At 43.5% G+C, this 20359-nt stretch overlaps 2 protein-coding genes across 3 annotated transcripts in view; one reads left to right on the forward strand and one right to left on the reverse strand.

The window, feature by feature from the left end:
- cnksr2a (connector enhancer of kinase suppressor of Ras 2a) overlaps positions 1–12966 on the forward strand; it is a 54307-nt gene extending 41341 nt beyond the window's left edge. Inside the window, exons 15-25 of one of the 2 annotated variants that reach the window (XM_037079637.1) lie at positions 35–210; positions 1639–1712; positions 1846–1917; positions 3644–3711; positions 3834–3931; positions 4377–4595; positions 4890–5031; positions 5411–5635; positions 6452–6639; positions 9140–9190; positions 10610–10740. In XM_037079637.1, coding sequence (XP_036935532.1) covers positions 35–210; positions 1639–1712; positions 1846–1917; positions 3644–3711; positions 3834–3931; positions 4377–4595; positions 4890–5031; positions 5411–5635; positions 6452–6639; positions 9140–9157 — 1280 coding nt within the window. In that variant the 3' untranslated portion in view covers positions 9158–9190; positions 10610–10740. Of the gene's footprint in view, positions 1–34; positions 211–1638; positions 1713–1845; positions 1918–3643; positions 3712–3833; positions 3932–4376; positions 4596–4889; positions 5032–5410; positions 5636–6451; positions 6640–9139; positions 9191–10609 lie in introns of both variants that reach the window. The other variant, XM_037079635.1, reaches the window with a different exon arrangement.
- A 966-nt stretch (positions 12967–13932) lies between these two features.
- Positions 13933–17660, reverse strand: LOC119008910 (kelch-like protein 34). The gene has a single exon (XM_037079638.1). It carries the CDS (start codon positions 17344–17346, stop codon positions 15547–15549), a length of 1800 nt encoding a protein of 599 aa, XP_036935533.1. The 5' UTR covers positions 17347–17660; the 3' UTR covers positions 13933–15546.
- Positions 17661–20359: the final 2699 nt, after the last annotated feature.

Consider the following 20359-nt stretch of genomic DNA (forward strand, 5'->3'; position numbering starts at 1 on the left):
ACACCGCCTTCATGTTTCTTTCGTGTCGTTCCAGGACGGAGTTTGGCCTCCCTGAGTCGGAGGCGTGTTTCCTGCAAGGCGTTGGGCAGAGGAGACTGCGAGGGCTGGCTGTGGAGAAAGAGAGATGCGAAGGGTTACTTTTCTCAGAAGTGGAAGAAATACTGGTTCGTTCTGAAGGACAACTGCCTGTACTGGTACATCAACGAGGAGGCGAGTCGCTTTCTATTCTTGTCGTCTTAATTTTCCAGCCTCCTAATCTGAAATTATGTGAAAGTATTTCAAGTGGCAGTTTACCAAAATGTGTAACATATTTCATAGTGTTTAAGAAGCCGTAAAGTAGAAGTCGGAAAACAAATGAGGAAATTTAACATAATCAGTTCTGGATGCGATTTAAAGGGAGCTCTGAAATAACTCTGCTACAGAGACAAAGGCAAAGGGAGAGAAACGCTGTGTGGAAGTCGAGCTTTGTGCAACAATATCACGGACAGGAAGCTTAAAATTATATAAAATAATTGTACATACCATTTACCTCAGAAATTGGAGCTGGAGCATCACAGTACCAGAGCTGTCGTCATTCCATAGCAACAAAATCAGATGCCAGGTTAGCTGTTAGCAATGCAACTTGATGACAACAAATGCACACATATAAACAAGTGGAGCATCCTTGATTTTGCAGTCAGGGTTGGTGAGGTGTGTCTGATTTTCCCAGTTGGACTGATGAGACTTCTGTGTCTTTGGAGTATTTTAAAGTCCTCAAAGAACTTCATAGTTTTTATCCACGCTAATAAAACTGATTCAGTGATGTTGGTTTGGCAAACAGCTAATGTCAATTCTTTACTGTTGAAATTTGTCTTTAGTGCTCATTGAGAAGATGTTAGCATGTTAACCCGCTAAACTAAGATGGTGACCATTGGGATGATTTAACCTGCGCGTTCTGTCACAGTATATTATGTTATGGTGTCTCACTCTCATCCTTCATCTCTGACATGATTTTGGATGATGATGTTGTCATAGCAGCGAGCCTGGGCCCTTTAATTCCTATAAAAGCTGCTCAGTGGTGCATGAAGACAAACAAAGTTCTGCTTAGAGGTTATAAAAGTACCCAGATGTTCCACGTAGCTTCCACATTGTGCCGCCCACAGAGCGTGTGCACTGGAGACTTCCAGCTGGTGAGCTCCCAGCTTCCAGTTTAGCCTTCGTCTAACTTGAACGGGGATAAAACAATTTAATCGTGTGGCTCCTCTTGACTTTACAGATGTTTTTTTTGACCCAGTGGCTCAAATGCTGAGAGTCATTTTGTGGTCCTGAAAAAAATTTATTCACTATTTTTACAGACGATTCTTTCACAATGTTTATGGGCGAAATACTTCTTTTGGGCCAGTGTGTGTTACATGAAGTTATGTCACAATTTACCTGCTATGACAAATCTCCAGGCGCACTTACCTGGGCTTCGATTTCACACTTTAAAGTTTGGTTTAATACAGCAAAAACAAAGGATGTTTGATATGATGTTTATTTGGAACACAGTAAGAGTCACAGCAGACACATTTACGGGAAATACACCAGACTGAAATAAACCAACATTTTCCATTCCAGCAGTTTTCATTAGCTCATGATATTGTTTGTCTTTCCTTTCAGGATGAGAAGGCGGAAGGATTCGTCAGTCTTCCAGAGTTTAAGATCGACCGGGCCAGTGAATGTCGCAAGAAGTAGTAAGTGCACGACGAAAGCAGCCTATTGCACGTTTATGTGTGGAAGCTCATGCATGTGCGGCGTAGATGCTCTCGCGAATAAATGTTTGGCTGCAAAAATAACTCCCTCTGTTTCCCCCTCGTGTATCTGTAGTGCTTTCAAAGCGTGTCACCCCAAGGTCAAGAGTTTCTACTTCGCGGCAGATGGAGTGGATGACATGAACAGGTAAAGCAGCGTGTGCTCAACACTGATGAAGGTTATGCAGGAGGGCAAGCTCCCTGTTGGGTGGCGAGAGTGCAGCTTCCTGTTTATTGTCCCCAGGCACAAAACAAATATGTTTTTATGTGATAAGACAGAGAAAGGCCTGCTTTTATCTGGCAAAGTGATGCGAAGGAAGAACATCATTTGTGAGATATTTCTGTCGTGGTTTCAATTTCAACCTGTGCGAAGGCTCCTCAAGCTGAGTTGTTCTTCACATAATCATCCCTTTGATATAGATGATTTCACTTGTAATGAGTTGAAATCATGAAAATATTAAGATATCCTGTAATTGTTTGTATTGAAGTGGCAAAAAGAAGAAATAAGTCCTTATGACATTTTCTTAAATACTTATGAAGGAATGCGTTTGAGAATTTGGGGGAAAAATTGCCAAGAGTTGAATGCGAAGATGCAGCCAGTTAGCTTAGCTTAGCATGAAGACTGACATCAGAGAAAGATGAATTAGTTAATGGAGTCTATTCTGGACTAAGACTCATCCTCTACTCAAGTTTCATGGAAATCCGTTCCATAGTTTTTGTGTAATCCTGTTGACGAACAAACAAACAGTGACCTCGGCAGAGGTGATTAACAAGATATCACCTTCACACAGAGCCAGGCTAGTACATGTTGTCTAGCTTTTATGCTAAGCTAAGCTAAGCTAGACAGATAACAGTGGTATCAATCTTGTCATCTAACTCTTTGCAAGGCAGCAAATAATCTAATTTTCCCAATTTTTGATTGAGGTGTTGAAAAGAAAAGTAAAACCTGTAACACACAGCGATGGTGACACACAAAGCCTTGTGCCTCGGTCACACTACACGACTTTCAGAGTTGTCGGATCGCTGTACTGTTCAGGCGTCTCAACTTCCTGTCTTGTATTCGGGAGTCTTGCTGTCGTGGCTTCCACACTACATGGCTGATCAGCGACAGGGCGTCACGCGCTACATGATCACACAAATGAGACTGGACACAGATTGACGCGATTTAAACAGTCCAGGTTGTTTGTGCGCGGATTTACAACGAGAGCGTGGATTATGATCCGTGGGCAGCGAGGATTGTTTTTGTACTGATAACATGAAACTGCCTGCTTGTATGCTGGTTACAAATGTGGACACTGGACGCTTCGTCAGCTTAGCTTTCGGTGACACATCACTCTGTGGCTGAGTACTACAAGTTTAAAATAAAAAAAAACATCTGTCATTGTGGAAATAGAAAGAAGTTACCTTAACAAAACCTTCCTGACCTGATGCCGCATCTCTGTGTCTTAACAGCTTGAGGCTACATTAGCCGCTACTCGCACAATTTACACTAAATCTTCAATGGAACTGTTGTGGGGTGAGGTGCATTGTGGGTAATGTAGGCACCAGGTTTTGACAGGGAGGAAAAATGGTATCTCCGGTTCCTCTGCATTAATTTTCATTAATTATTTCTTTGTATCTGTCCACGGTGACTGATAAATTCGTAGGAGTGCAATCAAATCTGTGAATTCAAGACATTTTCCCTTAATGTGCTCAGCGGTGATGTCGTGCTGTTTTTTCATTATGTATTTCCTTCGGGTCGGTCGTGATATCTGGAGGGAGTGCGTGGTTCATTTGTGTTGCTGTGCGTGTCTTCATTCCTTTCCTTTTTTTTCTCCACTTGTTTTGTGTTTAATGTCGTGAAACCATAAATACGAATCCTCCCCTCCTGCTAGATGGCTGAGTCGTCTCAACATGGCCGCCGTGGGCTACGCCGAGCGAGAGAGGATACGCCAAGAGCAGGGTGAGCGGTTTGCCGGGAGACTATTATCCTCCGATTACCGAACGTGCTGACATTCACGTTCCTTTTTGTATTCATAGATAGATTCAGTGGTTTCTGACCGTCTCTGTGTGGGTTTCCTGCAGATTACTGGAGTGAGAGTGAGCATGAGGATGACACGACCTCCAGCCCCAAACAGGACAGTCCCCCACCTCCATACGATACCTACCCACGGCCTCCATCAGTGAGTCACACTCACACACACACACACATGACTGTATCACACACTCATGAAGGCAGAGAATCATGCTGTGTGCTCCTCCGCAGTCCATTTCAGCAGTTAAAGTTATCGCCAATTTAGCCTACAGGGAGCGGCCGGGCTAAAATTGGTATAATTGATGCTATAATCGTCCCTCATGCTGCTTTGCTCCACATTAAATGTCTTTGTCTTTGATAGAGATGAAAAAGCGAGAACAACAACAGCTTGTACAACACCTTTCTCAGGCTGCTAACTTGTTAAGATAATAGTCCTCGTAATGAAGAGTCTCCTGTGTTTTCGACGAACACTCGTTCCCGAACACTCTTCTTCTTCCTTTTCTCTCACATCTTTATTCAGCAGTCACCTCAGTATGAGACCGGTAGATCAGTTCCACGTCTGCCAGGCTTTCACTCTCTCCTCTCCCTGTCAGATGAGTGCCTACATGGAGGGCCGGACCACTCGTCTGTCCTCTACGGAGACATCTCGCTCTCGCTCATCCCAGGAGGACTTCCTCTGTGGCGACCCCCCTATGGTGGCCGCGGAGCCGCAGTACCACCCCGGTCCTCTAGGGGGAGGCACCACGCACAGCGGGAGGAAGCCAGGGGGCAGCAGCAGCAGTGACGTGCAGTACAGATGTGATCCTGTGGAGGTAAGTGTCAGTTCAAAGCAAGATATCTCAACAACTAAAGGTCCAATTATACTGTGTTATGTTAATTTTGCTGGTCTCTTAAAATCCCCCTTCTTGATAAGCCCAGTCTGCTCTGACTGGTCAGCTGTCACAGGCCTGAGCATTTACAACTCATATCTGTCAGGCCAGGAGATGTTTTACTTTCTGAGGATGGCTAAGGCTCTTCTCTCCTTTGTTCACCCTCCAAAAAACCATAAACGAAAGAGTGATTTTGCTGAAAGATGCTTCTGTTTTGTCGTATGTTGTCACCTGTAGTACCGCTCCAGTCCTGCGGGGGGCAGTAGTGAGACGGGGTCTCCTGGACGCTCTTCCTCGTCGCAGAGACGCTCCTGGCAGGACCTGATCGAGACACCGCTGACCGAGGCCGGACTGCACTACCTTCAAACCGGACCACTCGGTAACAGACAGCGAATCGGACACAGAACCACAGTTTTTTTTACATGAATACTCTGCGAGGAGCTCAGATTGTTTCACAGTTTTTACCACTTTTGTGAAGATGTTTCCAAACAAAGTGATGCAACTATAAAATGTAAAAGTAACTCTTCTTTTGTATTTATAAGGGATAAAGAAACACAAATCTTTAAATTTAAGATGCTGGAATCAGGAAATATGAGACAAATATCAAAATAATAATAATAATAATTGGCAGTTAAAGACCAATCATAGTTGCTGGAGAGGTTGGACGCTGAATATCTTGATGATCTGTTAAAATGAGTGATGTATTGAAGTCACCAGATGTTTGTTCTCCCTCGTCTTGCGCTCTCTCATCGCTACAGAGGACGCCGTCTTCGCCGAGCCCGGTCCAGGCGGCGGTACCATGATGGCCGGTGCCGTCTACACTCTTCCTGCTCAGAGGAATGTCCCGTTGCCCATGGCGATGCAGAGGCTGATTCCTATGGCAACCCAGGGAGGGAAACCCCGCAGCTTCACACTGCCACGAGACAGCAACCTACACACACTCCTCACGCCCCCTGCGAAAGAAGAACAGCAAACACGCAACGGTGAGTTTCAAGCCAGGAACACGCGTGAAGAAAACACGTGGACACGGGCGAGAGGTGAAACGGCGCAGAGCAGCGGATACATGTTGCATTGTGATGTGTGTGTGTGTGTGTGCGTGGGTGGGTGGATGGATGGATGTTGGATGTTAGGTAAGAGCAGGGAGGAAGAAATGTGGCTCACACTGAATGACAGCCACCAGAGACCAGAATACAAAAAATAAAAAAAGATTGTCTCCGTTCGAGGTGAAGACGTTGACGTCAGTACATGTGCCAGAAATAAAAAAACGCTCTCAGGCAGACACATTTCCATTTAAGTCATCGGCGGTTAAAAGTCTCTCACACACACACACACATACACACACACACACACTCCAGCTGAACAGTCGTCAAATGAGGCTAATGAGACGATGTGGTGCGCTGGTTGCCAAGGTGAGCCCAGCGGTGTCCAGACAGGAAAGTGACAAACTGAAATAGTAAACAAGAGAGGGATAGACAAAGACGTCCAACAATGAAGTGTGAGAATAATCATCACGTCAGTTCTCTTTTAATTTCGTCGGAAGGAAATAAAACTGCCAGAGTGGAGAAGTTTCCCCGGGGCTGACAGGAAAGAGCGAGCAGGACTTTATCATCATTAATAATCTCCTTGTGACTAATAGGAGTCATTATCCGGTATCGCACACGTGTTGAGGTGTGTGCGCTGCTGTCCTCCAGTGGTAACTCAACTGTCTGACAGCTCTTTTACTTCATATCTTCAGAGTGTACGAGGGTTTTAAATCATCATTAACTGCGCGACTGTGTTTTCTCCCCGGCTGTGTGAAGGTGGCAGCGAGGGTGCGTCTCTGGGCGACCTGTTCCGGGCCTGCGAGCAGGGCGGGGTGTGTCCTCTCGGCCGCGGGTCGGAGGGCAAAGATCAGTCCGAGTTCAGGCAGTCCTTCCTGCGACGGGCCGCCGACCCTCAGCTCAACGACCGCCTGCACCGCCTCCGCATACTGACGTCCACGCTGAAGGTTTGTCCACACAGAGACGCACATAGAGGAAAAATGTCGGCATAAATGTGAGCACATAAAAGCACATACACATCGATATGACACATGCGCATTTCAGCACATTTTTCATTGCAAATTTGTTTGTTTTTTTGTCAAAGTTATAATCCTCAACATTTTCGTCCTGGATGATTTGGTGACACCAAGTGAGGTTTCAAACTACAGCAAAGCTCTTGTCAGACATAGACGAGCAGCTGGTGTATCATAATTCAGCAAAACAAACATACTTTTTTTTAAAATAAAGAAGCCGGTCAAAAATGATGACAAGCGAAGGACGCGCTAACAGGAGGATGAGTTGGAAGTGGCGGCTCCTTCTTCTTTCATTACCTGCTTTAATATTCAAAGCTGAGCAGTAAATCATAGTTGTCGAGCTTCGTAGACACAATTTTGGATGAACAATTGCTGTCAGCGCCAGCCTTGGCAACAAATATAAAGCAATTCCTGAGTTCTTTGGACAGAAAACAATCATGTTTCACCAGATTGACGCTTATAAAATCAAGATGAAATGAAAAATGGCCTTCTTTTTAACGCTTTAGATCTCCTGTTTATTTAAATTTACTCTAATATCTAACTTCTGCCACCATGGGGCTCTCTATCAAAACAAAACAAAAAACATCGTCCCATCAAATCCTCCTCTGATATGAAGCCGGAGCTCAGAGATGACTTTTTAACTTTTGGGAATAAAATGTGGATTTATCTTCACTCCTGTTTATCAGCCCGACTGCAGCAGTGATCTGTCAGCATCCTCTCACACAACGTCCTGCCCACAACACAGTCTGATCGGATAACACGTTACCATTGATAGCCTATAAACACAGATATTTTGACACTAAGATTTTCATTTTTACAGCAAACAAATATCAATCCCAAATATGTTTTCAGTCGTCTTGATTTCCAATCATCTTTATCGGTATCATCTCTGAAAAAGCCACTCTGGTCAACGCCTACCACAGAAAACAAAAACAGGACTTGATTTCATGAAAATATTAAGGACTGTAACTTTAAATCGCAGTATACCTGAGTCATAACTCTGATATCACGCTGCTGTACTCATTCTTTTAGACCAACGTGGTGCAATTTTCACAAACCATTCGTCCAACCTTTAGAGTAATAAATGCTTTAGTCTGGATGAGGTTGGCATTTTCTCGTACAGCTTCACTTGGTGTTGCTAACATTTGCCGAACGCCACTTTTTCAGATGAAAATCCTCTAGTTTCTTCTCGTCCGCCGTGGACTGAAAGAATGACCTTTCTCACGGTGTATTTTTTTGTCTTGGCCCATTGGGTTACAATAATCACATCCACACATGAATGCCCCCTCGCCACATTAAAGGTGAGCGCGGGTGAAATGGATGAAACGTTAACTGCTAATTATTTTTCCGGAGGGAGACTTTGAACATCTTTTCACTCCGATACACCTTGAAATCATAAACACATACACACACACACACACACACACACGCTTGGAAAACTGTCTCTGTCTTGTTAGTTTGAGTGCCGTCATCTGTCCCAGTCTGTCTCCTCGGTTTTGGTTTGAGCTCTGTTAAGCAGCCATCTGTGGCTGTTCGCTGTGTGAGCAGTGGTTATGTCTCTGGGCTGGTCGCCTGTGAATGGCTCTTTTGCTGTGGCTGTTTTTGTTTTTGTTTTTGTTTTTGTCTCTTTGGAGTTTGTATCTTTGTTGCTTCCTCCGTGTTGGTGGGCGGGGATGGTTGGCGAGGGCGTCGGGGTCGCTTCTTCTAGCTTGTTATCGGAAAAAAAAAGGTCTTGTTGGCTTTTGGCTGCCCGTGTCTGCTGGTTTACAGATTTGGTGGAGGAGCTTACATGTTTGTTCTCTGTCTGGCGTCTTACTTAAAGGAATACACCAGGTTTTATTTTCTTTTTTTGGGGAGGGGGTGGGGTTTGGATGGAATGTACCTCTCTGTCAAAACATGAGAGCACTCAGTAGACATCAAATCCATCCCCGTGACCTCGGTGGACCTTAAATCAGGTTGTATTTGTGTTTGAGTTCAGGCAGCAGCGACTCATCTGCAGCGGTTGCTGTGGAAACAACAAAGACACTGATATTTCCTCTGTATCTTTATGCATCAGAATTGTTCTGAAACGAGCCACAGCCGAGACGACAAACGTAGACGTGTACCGAGCTCTTTATCAGCAGTGGCGATGCAGAATTTGCCCGATGCAGCATATTAAATCATTTTTATTTTTGGTCGATCCAATAAGACCAATTAGCTTCTCAAAGTTAGAAAACTCACATTTTATTAGTCCAAGCGTATTGATTTTTCACATAATGCAGCCTTGAAATATCAATAGTGTAAATCTGACTGTTTCAGACAGAGATGTCACATTAACTCTCAGTTCTCGAGAAAATAAAGGACATATTTCATATTCAACTTCACTCTTAAGACACTGTTTATAATTATTAATGGTCAGTTTTATAATTTGCTAATTCTTACTTATGCTTCATAGATCAATAATAAGCCATGAAGAACAACTCAAGCCATCAAGTCTGCACTTATAGTAAGTCATTAATTAACAGTGTGTTTCTTACTACCTAACAACCCATACGATCTGTATGGAAGCCCATTTGTGCCAATGTGATGACTAAAAAAAAATATCATGTTAATTATTAGGATGAGAAAGTTTCTTGAAATAAATGACTTATTATTATACTATATTGACTTATGACTTATCATCATATACTTATTATTATACTAAATACTTAGTATTTTAAAATAATGACTTTGTATTGAAATAATGATTTTTTTGACAAAATATCTAAAAAACAGGATGCTGTTCATCAAAATGATTAGCATCCCACATTAATGACTTTCTATCTCAGAATAATGACTTACTTTCTTAAATCAATGACTTCATATCCCCAAAAATTAATGACTTTCTGTCTCAAAATAACGAGTTCCAACAAGTATCCAGAATGACGCGTTAGTATCTAAACATAAGGGCTAAGTTTCTCAAATTAATGACTTACTATCCCTAAAATGTTGTTTTATGTATCTCAGCATAATAATTTAGTGTGCCAAAATTATGACCTAGTATCTCAAATTTGAACTCAAATTAATGACTTAGTTTCTAAAAATATTTGTTTCTTCTCTGATCACATTGGTGGAAATAGGCTTTTATAAGTCTTGACTATCTGCTGTCCTGTGAAAACCATGTTTGTATCTCCAAAATGTCAGTTTGTCATGTTCCAGAGAGCAGCCCTGTTTTAGTTTCAGTTTTGAATAGTTAAGTACATTTAGGAACCCACAAAATAAACTTTTATTATTAAAAAAAAAAGAATCCAAATCCCCAAATGTGGAATTTTTAGAGTTGATTAGCGGGCAAGATGTAGCATTTCTTAACAAAATATTTTAATAAAGGCTCAAAGGTTTAGTAAGTCAATCAAATTATTTCTAAATGTTTGTGTGTTGTTAACAGTCGTGTCGTGTTGTAAAGCACTCTGAGCAGTCGATAAGACCAAGAAAGTGCTGCATAAATTCAGTCCATTTAACATTTTAATGGCTTTTGGCCGTTTTCCAGAATGAGATCAAACAGTCTTTGCTCGAACACCCAAGGGCATTTTTTACAACCTGGCAACCCAACATTGTTCGTATTAATGCTTCATATCTTCATAATGCCATGTGCTACTACTTCTGAACCCTTTATAAAAGTGTCCTTACTTAAAATTAAGTGTTAGAGAAGTTGTAAGAGTCAACCTGTTTGATTTATGTCTTAAAAACCGGAACAAATAATCCACCAGGAACAACGACAGGAGTGAAATCTCTCCCCCAAAAAACTTAGTGTATCCCCTTAAGTGTGTGTCTTGCTTCTCGTGTGTCTGCGTCCTGAAAGCTTAGTTGTTTAAAATTTCTAAAAAAATAAAAAAAAAATAACTAAAGAAGTGACGGAGACCCTCCTGTGTTTCTGCATCCCTCATAGGACAGGGAGGGGGAGCTAGCGCTGATTGACAGGCTGTTGGCCAATCCCCAGCTGTCGTCGGCAGACTTCCAGGAGTGGAAAAGAGCCTATCAGGAGCTGTTCTCTCAGGAGCCAGACTCGACCTCTGAACCCGACCCCGGCCCGCCCCCCCTCACCCCCTCGCTCTCTCACACACACTCCTACATCGAGACCCACGTCTGACGAAAACACACTCTCAATCGCTCACTCAGTCACTCACTCACTCACACACACGCTTAAGTTGCTCTCCTGGTTCTAGGAAAGAGTCGGTTGCGATCAGTGATGGACGACTTGACTCCTCATCCCGATAACGCTTTCAGCAGCCGCTGTGTACAAGTGCAACGTGACAGCTTTCTGAGGAGATGCCCGCTGTGGCTATCATGTCACATCGATCTACGAGCCGATTGGTTATGCCACTCCAGCGGGCTCGGGGGCGGACGATGCTCCGATTCTTAAGTATTACATGTCAGCTTTTGTGCTCTTTGATACGCCACAAAACCTCCGTCGGACATCAGCGTGCTCCCTCCGTCACATGGACAGAGGTCTCAGAATAGTATCTTCATTAACAGCATCTCATCCTGCTTGTTGTGCCATGTTTATACTGACTGCACAGTGTCTCATAGACAGCCTAATAGCCAACATATTGTATCCTATCAAGCCTTATACTTGATGTCTATGATGATATTTTCTGTACAGTTGGTGTTACAGCAGAGAACAATTAGCACAAGTCTTTTTTTTTTTTTTTTTTTTTTTTTTAAACACAACTAGTCTCAGTTTCTATCTAGTTTTAGAGACTTTTGTTCGTGCTGGTTTGGTAGAATTACGTACTGTGCTGGGCTGGACCTGAAGCATGCACACACCTGGAATACAGGACCGGTTTAAAGGAAAAGTCCACCCTAAAAAAAAGACTTTAACACTGTTTTCAAACAGCTATAGCGAGCCCAGGTTGTGGTATTTTTTTTGTTATATTTGCACAAAACTGAGTTTCTCTGTCATGTCCTTACTTCATTTTCACCAGGAGACAACATCCGTACTACTGTCGGACTCTTGTCTCGCAGTTTAAACGCCATTAAATGCACCAAAGAATACTGAAAATAAATGTAGGCATTGACAAAATGTGGCATTAATACATATGTCTGTTTTTTAATATGCCTCTGTATCTGTTTACCTTTTTTTCATTCCCCCTATTTATTTAATTTGTTTTACAATTTATTAATTTGTATCTATTTGCATATGTATTTACATATTTACTCACATGTGACATCGAAAAAAATACAAAACTAACTAGAAATGAATACATAAGTAAATGAATCGATAGATGTATGAATAAAATGGGGCAATAAATAGATTCAAAGGCAAATACAGAATCAAATCAAAACAGAATTATCACATAATGTCACGTTTTATAAATTAATGTATGCCTACATTTACTATTATCATAATTTTTTGTGCTTTTAACAGCTTGTCATTTATTTATGGAGCAATTCATTCATTTATTTATTTATTTATTCTTAATTTTTGGCACTCACGGCCCTCCATACTTCTGTTTCTTCACCTGTTTTCCATTTTCCCCCCCTTTGACTTTTACTCGCAGTCACCTGGTCGCCATGGCAACTACAGTAAAGGTTGTTCTGGTCCTCATAGAGAGAGAGAGAGAGAGAGAGAGAGAGAGAGAGAGAGAGAGGCTCCACACAACAACTCTCCCCGAACGTCCTTGATTGATTACCTTTTATGAAAACGGTGTTAAAAGTTTTCTCGGGGTGGATTCTTCCCTCGGAGGCTCTCTGTATCCTGCATGCCACATAGAGAATATGAGGAAATATTTACATAAGATTTGAAATATGGATCTAATAAAGATATATTAGTTTGTTATTTGTACGCTGCTGGCAAATGACTTAATACTCAGAGACACACTGCACAAATCTATGAAAGCAATCGTACACACAGATACAGACACACACACACGCACACACGACCAATAAACACCGAACAGCAAACACAGTTTTTGGATGCTCTTTCTATGCTGCCGCCCGTGGTTGGTTGTAGTAGCATGTCTTTGTTGTAGATAAACACAATATTCCTTTTTTCTGTTTTTGTGTTTGAAAATCTTTAGATACAGTAGATCTCTCTTTACAGAGTGCATACTAAGTGTCTCGGATAATGTTCTCTAATTCTATCAGGTTTTTTCCCTTTTTTTTTTGGAGTAAAGATTGTTTAATGTTCGATCTATAAATTATGGTTATTAACAAAAATGACGGTATTTATTTTACGTGATCATTCTGTGTGTTCTGTTTTCGGAAGACAGAGGGGGTTGGATCAATAAAGTGTGGTCATTTGGATGAAGGTGTGTTTGTGGTTTTTTTTTTTGGTTTGTTTTTTTCGGTGGGGAGAGAGGAGACGAGGCTGATGGGACGGGGAGGGATGATGAGCGCCGGTAACAGCTGCAGCACCGTCTCTGTCAACAGAGACAGTCCACGTTCCGTCTCCCAGCTGACCGGTTCTAATCCCTGCCCGTGTGCCTTCACGCTACAGTCACAGCTGAGGAAAAACTCAAACAACTCTCCTGCAGGAGGATAATCTGACAGCTGCAGTTGGTTTCAGTCGGGTCTTTTTTTCTGTTGCAGCGTTTGTCACATTTGGTGTTTTACATCCACCTGTTTTATGCACATTTCCAGTTCCCACTTTAAAATAACAGCGGATCGGAAACACTGTAAATTCAGAAACACATTGAATTTGTTGTTTCCACTCGGCTGAGGTGGATAAAAACCAAAACACAACAACGCAAACAGATTTCCTGAGTAAGCAGCGTGAACATAAATGGCATCTGATCCATATGGAGCAACAAGGAGGCCGTATCGTTCCCCTAAATTCATACATGAAACACGTGGAAAAGGCAATTTTTTATCACGTTTTCTACGTTGTTTTGAATCATCATGTCCTCCTTTTCTGTGCAGAGTTGGCGGCCATATTGATGTTAGTGACGTTTAACACAAGACATTTATGATTGATGAGTTCTATTCTAGAAAAGATCAAATGAAATGTGGAGAGAAGCAGTGGGAATTAATTAAATGTGATCTCAAAGACTTACATTGTCATCAAAACACACACAGGCCTAATGCAGCAGCATGGTTACCTTGTCTTAGCTAATCTAAACATCATAAACGTTAGCTAACGTAAGCTAACCGAATTCTGTCCTTTTCCATGATAAAGCAGCTCGTAAAGTAACACAGAAAACTTGAGCTAGATTCTATTTTGTTTCAATTATACAAATGTCGATCAGGTAAAAAGACACCAGCGCTAATCACTTTAACAGTTTAGTTTTATTGGTTTCTAATAACAATTGAATAAATGCATTATCAGAATTGTTTTCAGTGGTTCATGTTCAAAATTTGTGATACATACATACCAATCGGAATGTTTAATTGTAAACTGCTGCTGCTGCAAAAAAATCAATCAGTGCTTTTACAATAATAGTCAACTGAGAAACTGTTTGATTTGTATATAAGCTATCTGAAGGTGCCTGATCTGTACGTATAACTTCTGTTCTTCCCGAGACCAGAACAAGAAATCACTTCCGGATATAGTGAGACACCCAATTAATTTTAAATCCCACATCAGCTCCAAACCTGTTAAATAAATAATGTGTATGCCAACAGCACAAGGACGCATTCAGGATTAAATGGAAGTAGTCCATGAATAATGAACTCCTAGCCGGTTACCTCGCTATTACCCACAAATCATGCATATGATTTCCTGCTAATGCTTCTTCTACTATGCAGCAGCTCCAACCTATTTTCTCCATTTGGTTGTCAGCGCGGATGAAAATGGATGAAACAAGAAAAAACAAGACAAGTAAAAGGTCACTCAGTGTCTTTGGGTTGCTTCTGTTTCTCTATCTTTTAGAATACTTAAATTATTCATCGCTAGTCGATCAACAGGAATGTCACATGCATCGAACTTTTACCTACAACTTCTATGAAATATTAAACTTGGCTTTTCTTTTGTTTTTCGTTCTGAAAGATGTCCTCCTCCATCTTCCTCACCTTATCTCCTGTTTCGACCTCTTCTCTGTTCCCTCTTATGTGTGATAGCCTCCTCCACAGTCTGGCTCAGCCTCTTCACCAAATTTAATCTGCGCAGGAATTACCTTCTGCCCACTAAATCTCTTTACCGCTCCTCTACTTGTTCTCAAAAATCCCCCCCCTTTTTTTTTTTTTATCTCCGTCCTTAGCTCTTGTTTGATTTCTCCTCTTTTGCCACATTCGGTCACAGGCATATCAATCACAAAACGCCACATATCTCACCTCTCACAAGTGGTAATGGGACTTTAAGCTTATTCTACTGTTATCACGTAACAACCGGCTTGCCAAATGTTTTACCAAAAATTGAAGACTAAATCTTTTTCTTTGTCCATTCTTTTCAACAATCTGTAGGTGTTTTTGATCAAATACTCAAAAAAAACTACAACAAAAACAATTAAAAACCCTTTTAACCTGTGTAGTTTTGTTTAGATGAGTTTCTTAATGAATTTTCCAACCTTTTGTCACTTTGCTTTTTCACTTTCTTGCCAAGACTTAGATGAGTAGATCTCCACCACTCTCTCCGTCAGCTAGAACCACTGGCACATTAGCTTAGCTTAGCATAAAGACTGGAAACAGGGTAAACAGCTAGCTTGGCTCCATCTAAAAGGAACAATTCTAAAAGGAAAAGCTTTATACTGGGATGGTTGTTTTCCTCCTTTTTCGTCTTTCATGGCTGAATCCAAAAGTGTTAGACTCCTAAACTTAACATTTGTTTATGTGACAAACACGTTAAAATCGAGGGGTGCAATTCACGATGTTGTCACGCCATCAACTATTCTGAGACTCTATTGTGAAATTGTCTCACTCATGTCAAGACTTTCTTAAAATAGGTGCCCTTTAGTCGGGCAGAGGCAGCAGAGTGCACTCCGTCCCGGTGAGAGGTCTGGGGAGCTGACAGATCTCCCTCCAGCGATCTCGTTTCGTATCGTACTCCAACACGCTCTTCACTATCACTTCCTGCCCGTCGCTCCATCTCCTCCCTCCGAAGGTCAACAGATTCCCAGACGGCATTGACGCCATCGCGTAGTTGAAGGAGCCGGTGAGAAGGGGTCGAAGGCGGGTCCAGTGGTCTGCCCGTGAGTCGTACCGTTCGATGTCGCAGAAGGGCTCGAACATTCCCAACAGGGCGTAGATGTGTCCGTGGGCGGTTGCGAGGCGGTGGCTGAACCTGGCGATGGACATGGACGCTCGCTTTTCCCACGCTCTTCCTTTCAGATCCCAGGATATGACTTCCCTGCTGCTCTGTCTGCGGTCACCCTGGTTTTCACTTTGGTTACTTTCGTGGATGTTTCCTGGCAGACCTCCGGACACATAGATGTTGTTGTCAAGCATGGTTGAAGCGTGGCCGTAAAGAGGGTGAGGCATCGTCGCTCCTCTCCTCCACGCTGCTGACGCCATGTCGTAAAACTCAACAGAAGCTACAGAGGTTTGTGTGTTGGTGTCTTTTCGTGCGTGTCGACCCCCGATGGCGTAAATGACGTCCTCGACCACGCAGCAGGTGAACTGCGCCCGCCTCTCCAGCATGGACTCCACCTTCACCCAGCAGTTGAAGCGAGGATCGTATCGCCACACCTGGTTGGACGTTTCAACGGTGACAGACTTTTTCCCGTCCTCCTCTCCGTCTTTTACTTGTTCGCCTCCGATCACAAAGAGGAAACCTCCCACTGAGCACACGCAGTGATTTCTCAGTCGCAGCGGGAGACTCGAGCACAGGGATGAAAACTTTCTGCTCCGAGGATCAAACGCCAGCATCTGCTGTTCGGGCCAATCAGGGCTGGATCCTCCGCCAACGAGCAGCACACGATTGGGCGACGCCCTGAGCGTGGTCTGTCTGCTCTGTCTGATTGGCTGAGCTGAACCCAGTTCGTGGTACTCCAGCGCTCGTGTCAGCTGACTTCTGATCAGAGGTGTGGCCATGGCTTTGTGGGCGCGACTGAGATCTGCGAGGTCCGACGGGGCGACCAATCCGAACCGCAGACGACTCAGTAGAAGATTTGATTTCAGGAGAGGGAGGGGCCCGTTCTCATTGAGCCAATCCAGAGCCAGCTTTATGAGCTGCACCTCCTTGATACCTGGTATCTCGTCAGCATCGAGCACCGCCATCAGTGACTGGATATTCAGCCTGAGGAGGTCGTCCCTGCTCTCTTGTAGCAGCGTCCCCATCTCCATGCCGATGGTTTGATTGGCAGCTTCAAGTGCGTCTGCGAGGGCGTGATGCTCGGCTAGGTTAGCGTAGCAACAGCAGTTCTCGGCGCTCAAACCATCAGTGATAAACTGCTCGCATATCGACACAGCCGGCTCCACCTGCAAGTACCTCGCTGCCTCCAAGACGACAGGAAGTGTCTGCGGTGACACGCTGAGCCAGCCCGAATACAGGAAGTCCAGAATGGCATCTAAACCCTCAGGTGTTAGCGCCGGAAGGCTAATGGAGTCTGCTGATCTCTCCACGGTAGTCTCTCCGAACAGAGCCCAAAAATACTCGCTGGAGCTGGCCAAAAGGGCGCGATGACACGGGAAGGATACGCCGCCGGCCTCGAGGACGACATCACACATCTTTCTCTGGGAGCGCAGCCGCTGGAAGCCAGAGAGAAGTCCAGTTCTCTGGGAGGAACTGTAGAGGAGCGAGTAGGTATCCATCCAAAAGATAAGAGGGAGAAGACAGGAGATTGAAGAGAAAAGGAAAGAGGATTAGCTGCAGAGAAAAAAAAGCTTTGTCGGCAAGCTGCGATGAACCAGCAGCGAGGCAGGAAGTAAAAACGAACAAGGTGCACAAGAGAACGTTTGACAAGTAGAGTCAGAGAAGACGATGACAGAAGCAGGAAACTAAGTGAGAAGAAGAGTAAAGTGCGTCCTCAGTCGTGGTCTGTCCATCTGTGTTGTTGTCCTGCTCTGTCTGCATGTGACAGGACGACAGGAAGGTTAACAACCACCCCCCGACATCCATCCACACACACTCACATTCCCCTGAACCTCCCCCCCCTTTTTTTTTTGGCCCTTGCTCCATCCAAGCCTCCTGTCTGTTCCTATGATGTCCTGGCTTTGTGTTAGTCGGCTGCCCTTTCCCTCCCTCCGTCCGGGAGGGAGTATTACCCAAATATATGCATCCAACATCCACGCGCACCGACCGGGCCAGCCTGGCAGGGCTTTTCAGTGTCTATCCCGGCGGATGAACTCATGGGTAAATACAGCTGCTATAGTCTGCGATTCAAGATTCCAGGGCACCTATCTGTGTCCGAGAATAGAAACACAGACACAGCGGAGGTTCGTGTCAAACCCGAGGAAGTTTTGCCAAGCTGTCAAAGATGTTACAAGTGTCAAAAGCAGGAGCTAAGCAGCGAGCCGTGCCCTTTTGGGAGGCAGTTAACCTCGTAGCGACCTGCTTCAAAATCATGCAGATTGATGTCACGTTATTATTTTTATGCAGAGATAGGAGGAGGCGGCGTGGGCGAGAGAGAAATAATAAAAGGAGAGGATTTGTTTTCGGTATCAGGCTCCGAGTTGTCGGACGTGTTTACAGGCGTCTGATTAATGTCGAGCGCTACTGTCTGCCTGACACACACACACACACACATCAATATGCAAACAGCACCGCTTTATTGCGCCCTTACAAGTTCTTGCAGCATTCTCCGCATTTTGCAGTGAGTTATGATCTCCGAGAGGATGCTGGCTCGCACTCAGAGATAAGTGTGTGTGCGTGCGTTTGTGTGTGTGGGTGTGTTTGTTTTAGAGTTACACTAGTTCAGAATTCATCTCACAGGCTACTCGCAAAAAAAAAAAAAAAAGAAACAAAAAACAGACTCACGCCTTTTTGGAAACCGGAGAGTGTTTTTTAATCTGTACCCACACGATGTCAAATCCTCCCGTATGGTTGTTAAAACACCAGCAGTGTTTCTCTCGAGGCTGAATATTCCTCCGTGACCTGATGGAGGCTAAACTTAGCTACAGCTGCTCTGTGTGTGTGTGTGTGTGTGTGTGTGTGTGTGCAAGAGGACATGTGATGTGGTGATGTGATGGATCTGTGTTGTAATGTAGAGGGGGTTTGGATTTGGAGGTTTAGGTCCGGATCAAAGTGACGCCCCCTGACTCCGAACCTAAGACCCGGTGATTCTCATTGAATATGCGTGGAACACGAGATCGTAACAGCCAGATTGATCGGGGATCAGTCGTGTGAAAACTGACACTAAGTGAGTCTCCGAGTTAAGTTTTCCATCACAGCGAACACACACTTTTAATTAGCTTTTGTCAGAGTACTCAGGAGTGGGTTTTTTTTTTTTTTCGATCAGCGCATACATTATGTCGCGCTCTGTTTCCTGTCAGTCTCCTGACGCCCTCAGGAGAGGAGGAAAGTCTCTGCGTTTCAACGTGTCACCTCAAAAACTGAACAGTCACGCCCCGCCGTCTAATTTGGGGAGTCTGACACAGCCGACTGTTGACTTCACCAGCAAGAGGGGACAAAAACATGACAAGGAAAACAGTGTATGTTTACAAAAACAAACACTCTAGCTTATACATAATGTACATGCATCTAATTTCTGCATGTTTTGGCGGACATTTTCACTAAAGTGCCAGTTAGTCCAAGAAGTCGCTGTTGGGAGGATACCAAAGATGCTAGCAAAGCAACATGCTACATGAAATATAGGTCAGACCCCCGTATTTCACTGTATATCTTTAAATGTTAAAGTTATGGATAAAAATAACAACAGATATATAAAGTTGACCAATTTCATGGTGCTGTTGTCAGCACAAGGTCACAGTGATTCTGTCAATGTAAAGCACAGAGGTGCTTTGAGCTAAAGGCTAACAATAGCATGCTAACGCGCTGGCAGTGAAAAAGCAATCATGTTGATCTTTAACAGGAATAATGTTTACCATGATAACCAAATGACTTCAGCACATTAGCCCAAAATGTTCCCCAGATTCTGGTTAACTTCCTGGTTATATGCACAGTAGCGTTTCTCCAACTGGGAGTTTTTTGAGCGATATCCTATCCAGCGCTACGATGAATTCAAAATTCAGGATACATCATCCAGGAAGCATGAATCTCTTCATCTTGTAGATGTTGAGATATTACACTTGATAGATGGCAAGTTTGACCTTTTGGTGTTGCCGGACCTAACCACTGACATTGGTCCTCGTAACCTATACCATCATTGTTGAGATATGTCAGTCTGGACCAAAGTGGTGGACCAACCAACTGAACAACATGGCTGTCCCATTGACTGGATGTAAAGATGTTCGATTAAATCTGGATTCAGTGTCGGTTCAAAGCTGCTCAGTGGCGTTTTGACGCGTAAATAGCTCTAAAATACCGGATGTTCTGTCTTGAGAGGCCCATAGAGTCAGCGCTCGAGAAACTTCTGCCAACAAAATCGGCTAACTTACCTTTAGCGCCCAGCTAACTTGAGTAGGGTTGAAATTATTTAATCTTGCAACTCTTCTAATTTCCAAATGTTATTGGACCGAATTGCTTCATTTATGACTAATGAATATGAATAATTTTAGGGGTTGTGACACTCAAAAACAATTTTTTCACACAGTTAGCTTACGGGAAAAAGTATTTTTGGGCCACATTGCGTCACGTGACGATGTAATGCTACACGGGCCAAACAAAAAAAACATCAAATACTTTTCTCCCAAAGATGGTTTCTGA

This window comes from Acanthopagrus latus, chromosome 19 (assembly GCF_904848185.1).
Source record: "Acanthopagrus latus isolate v.2019 chromosome 19, fAcaLat1.1, whole genome shotgun sequence".
In the NCBI taxonomy this organism is placed as follows: domain Eukaryota; kingdom Metazoa; phylum Chordata; class Actinopteri; order Spariformes; family Sparidae; genus Acanthopagrus; species Acanthopagrus latus.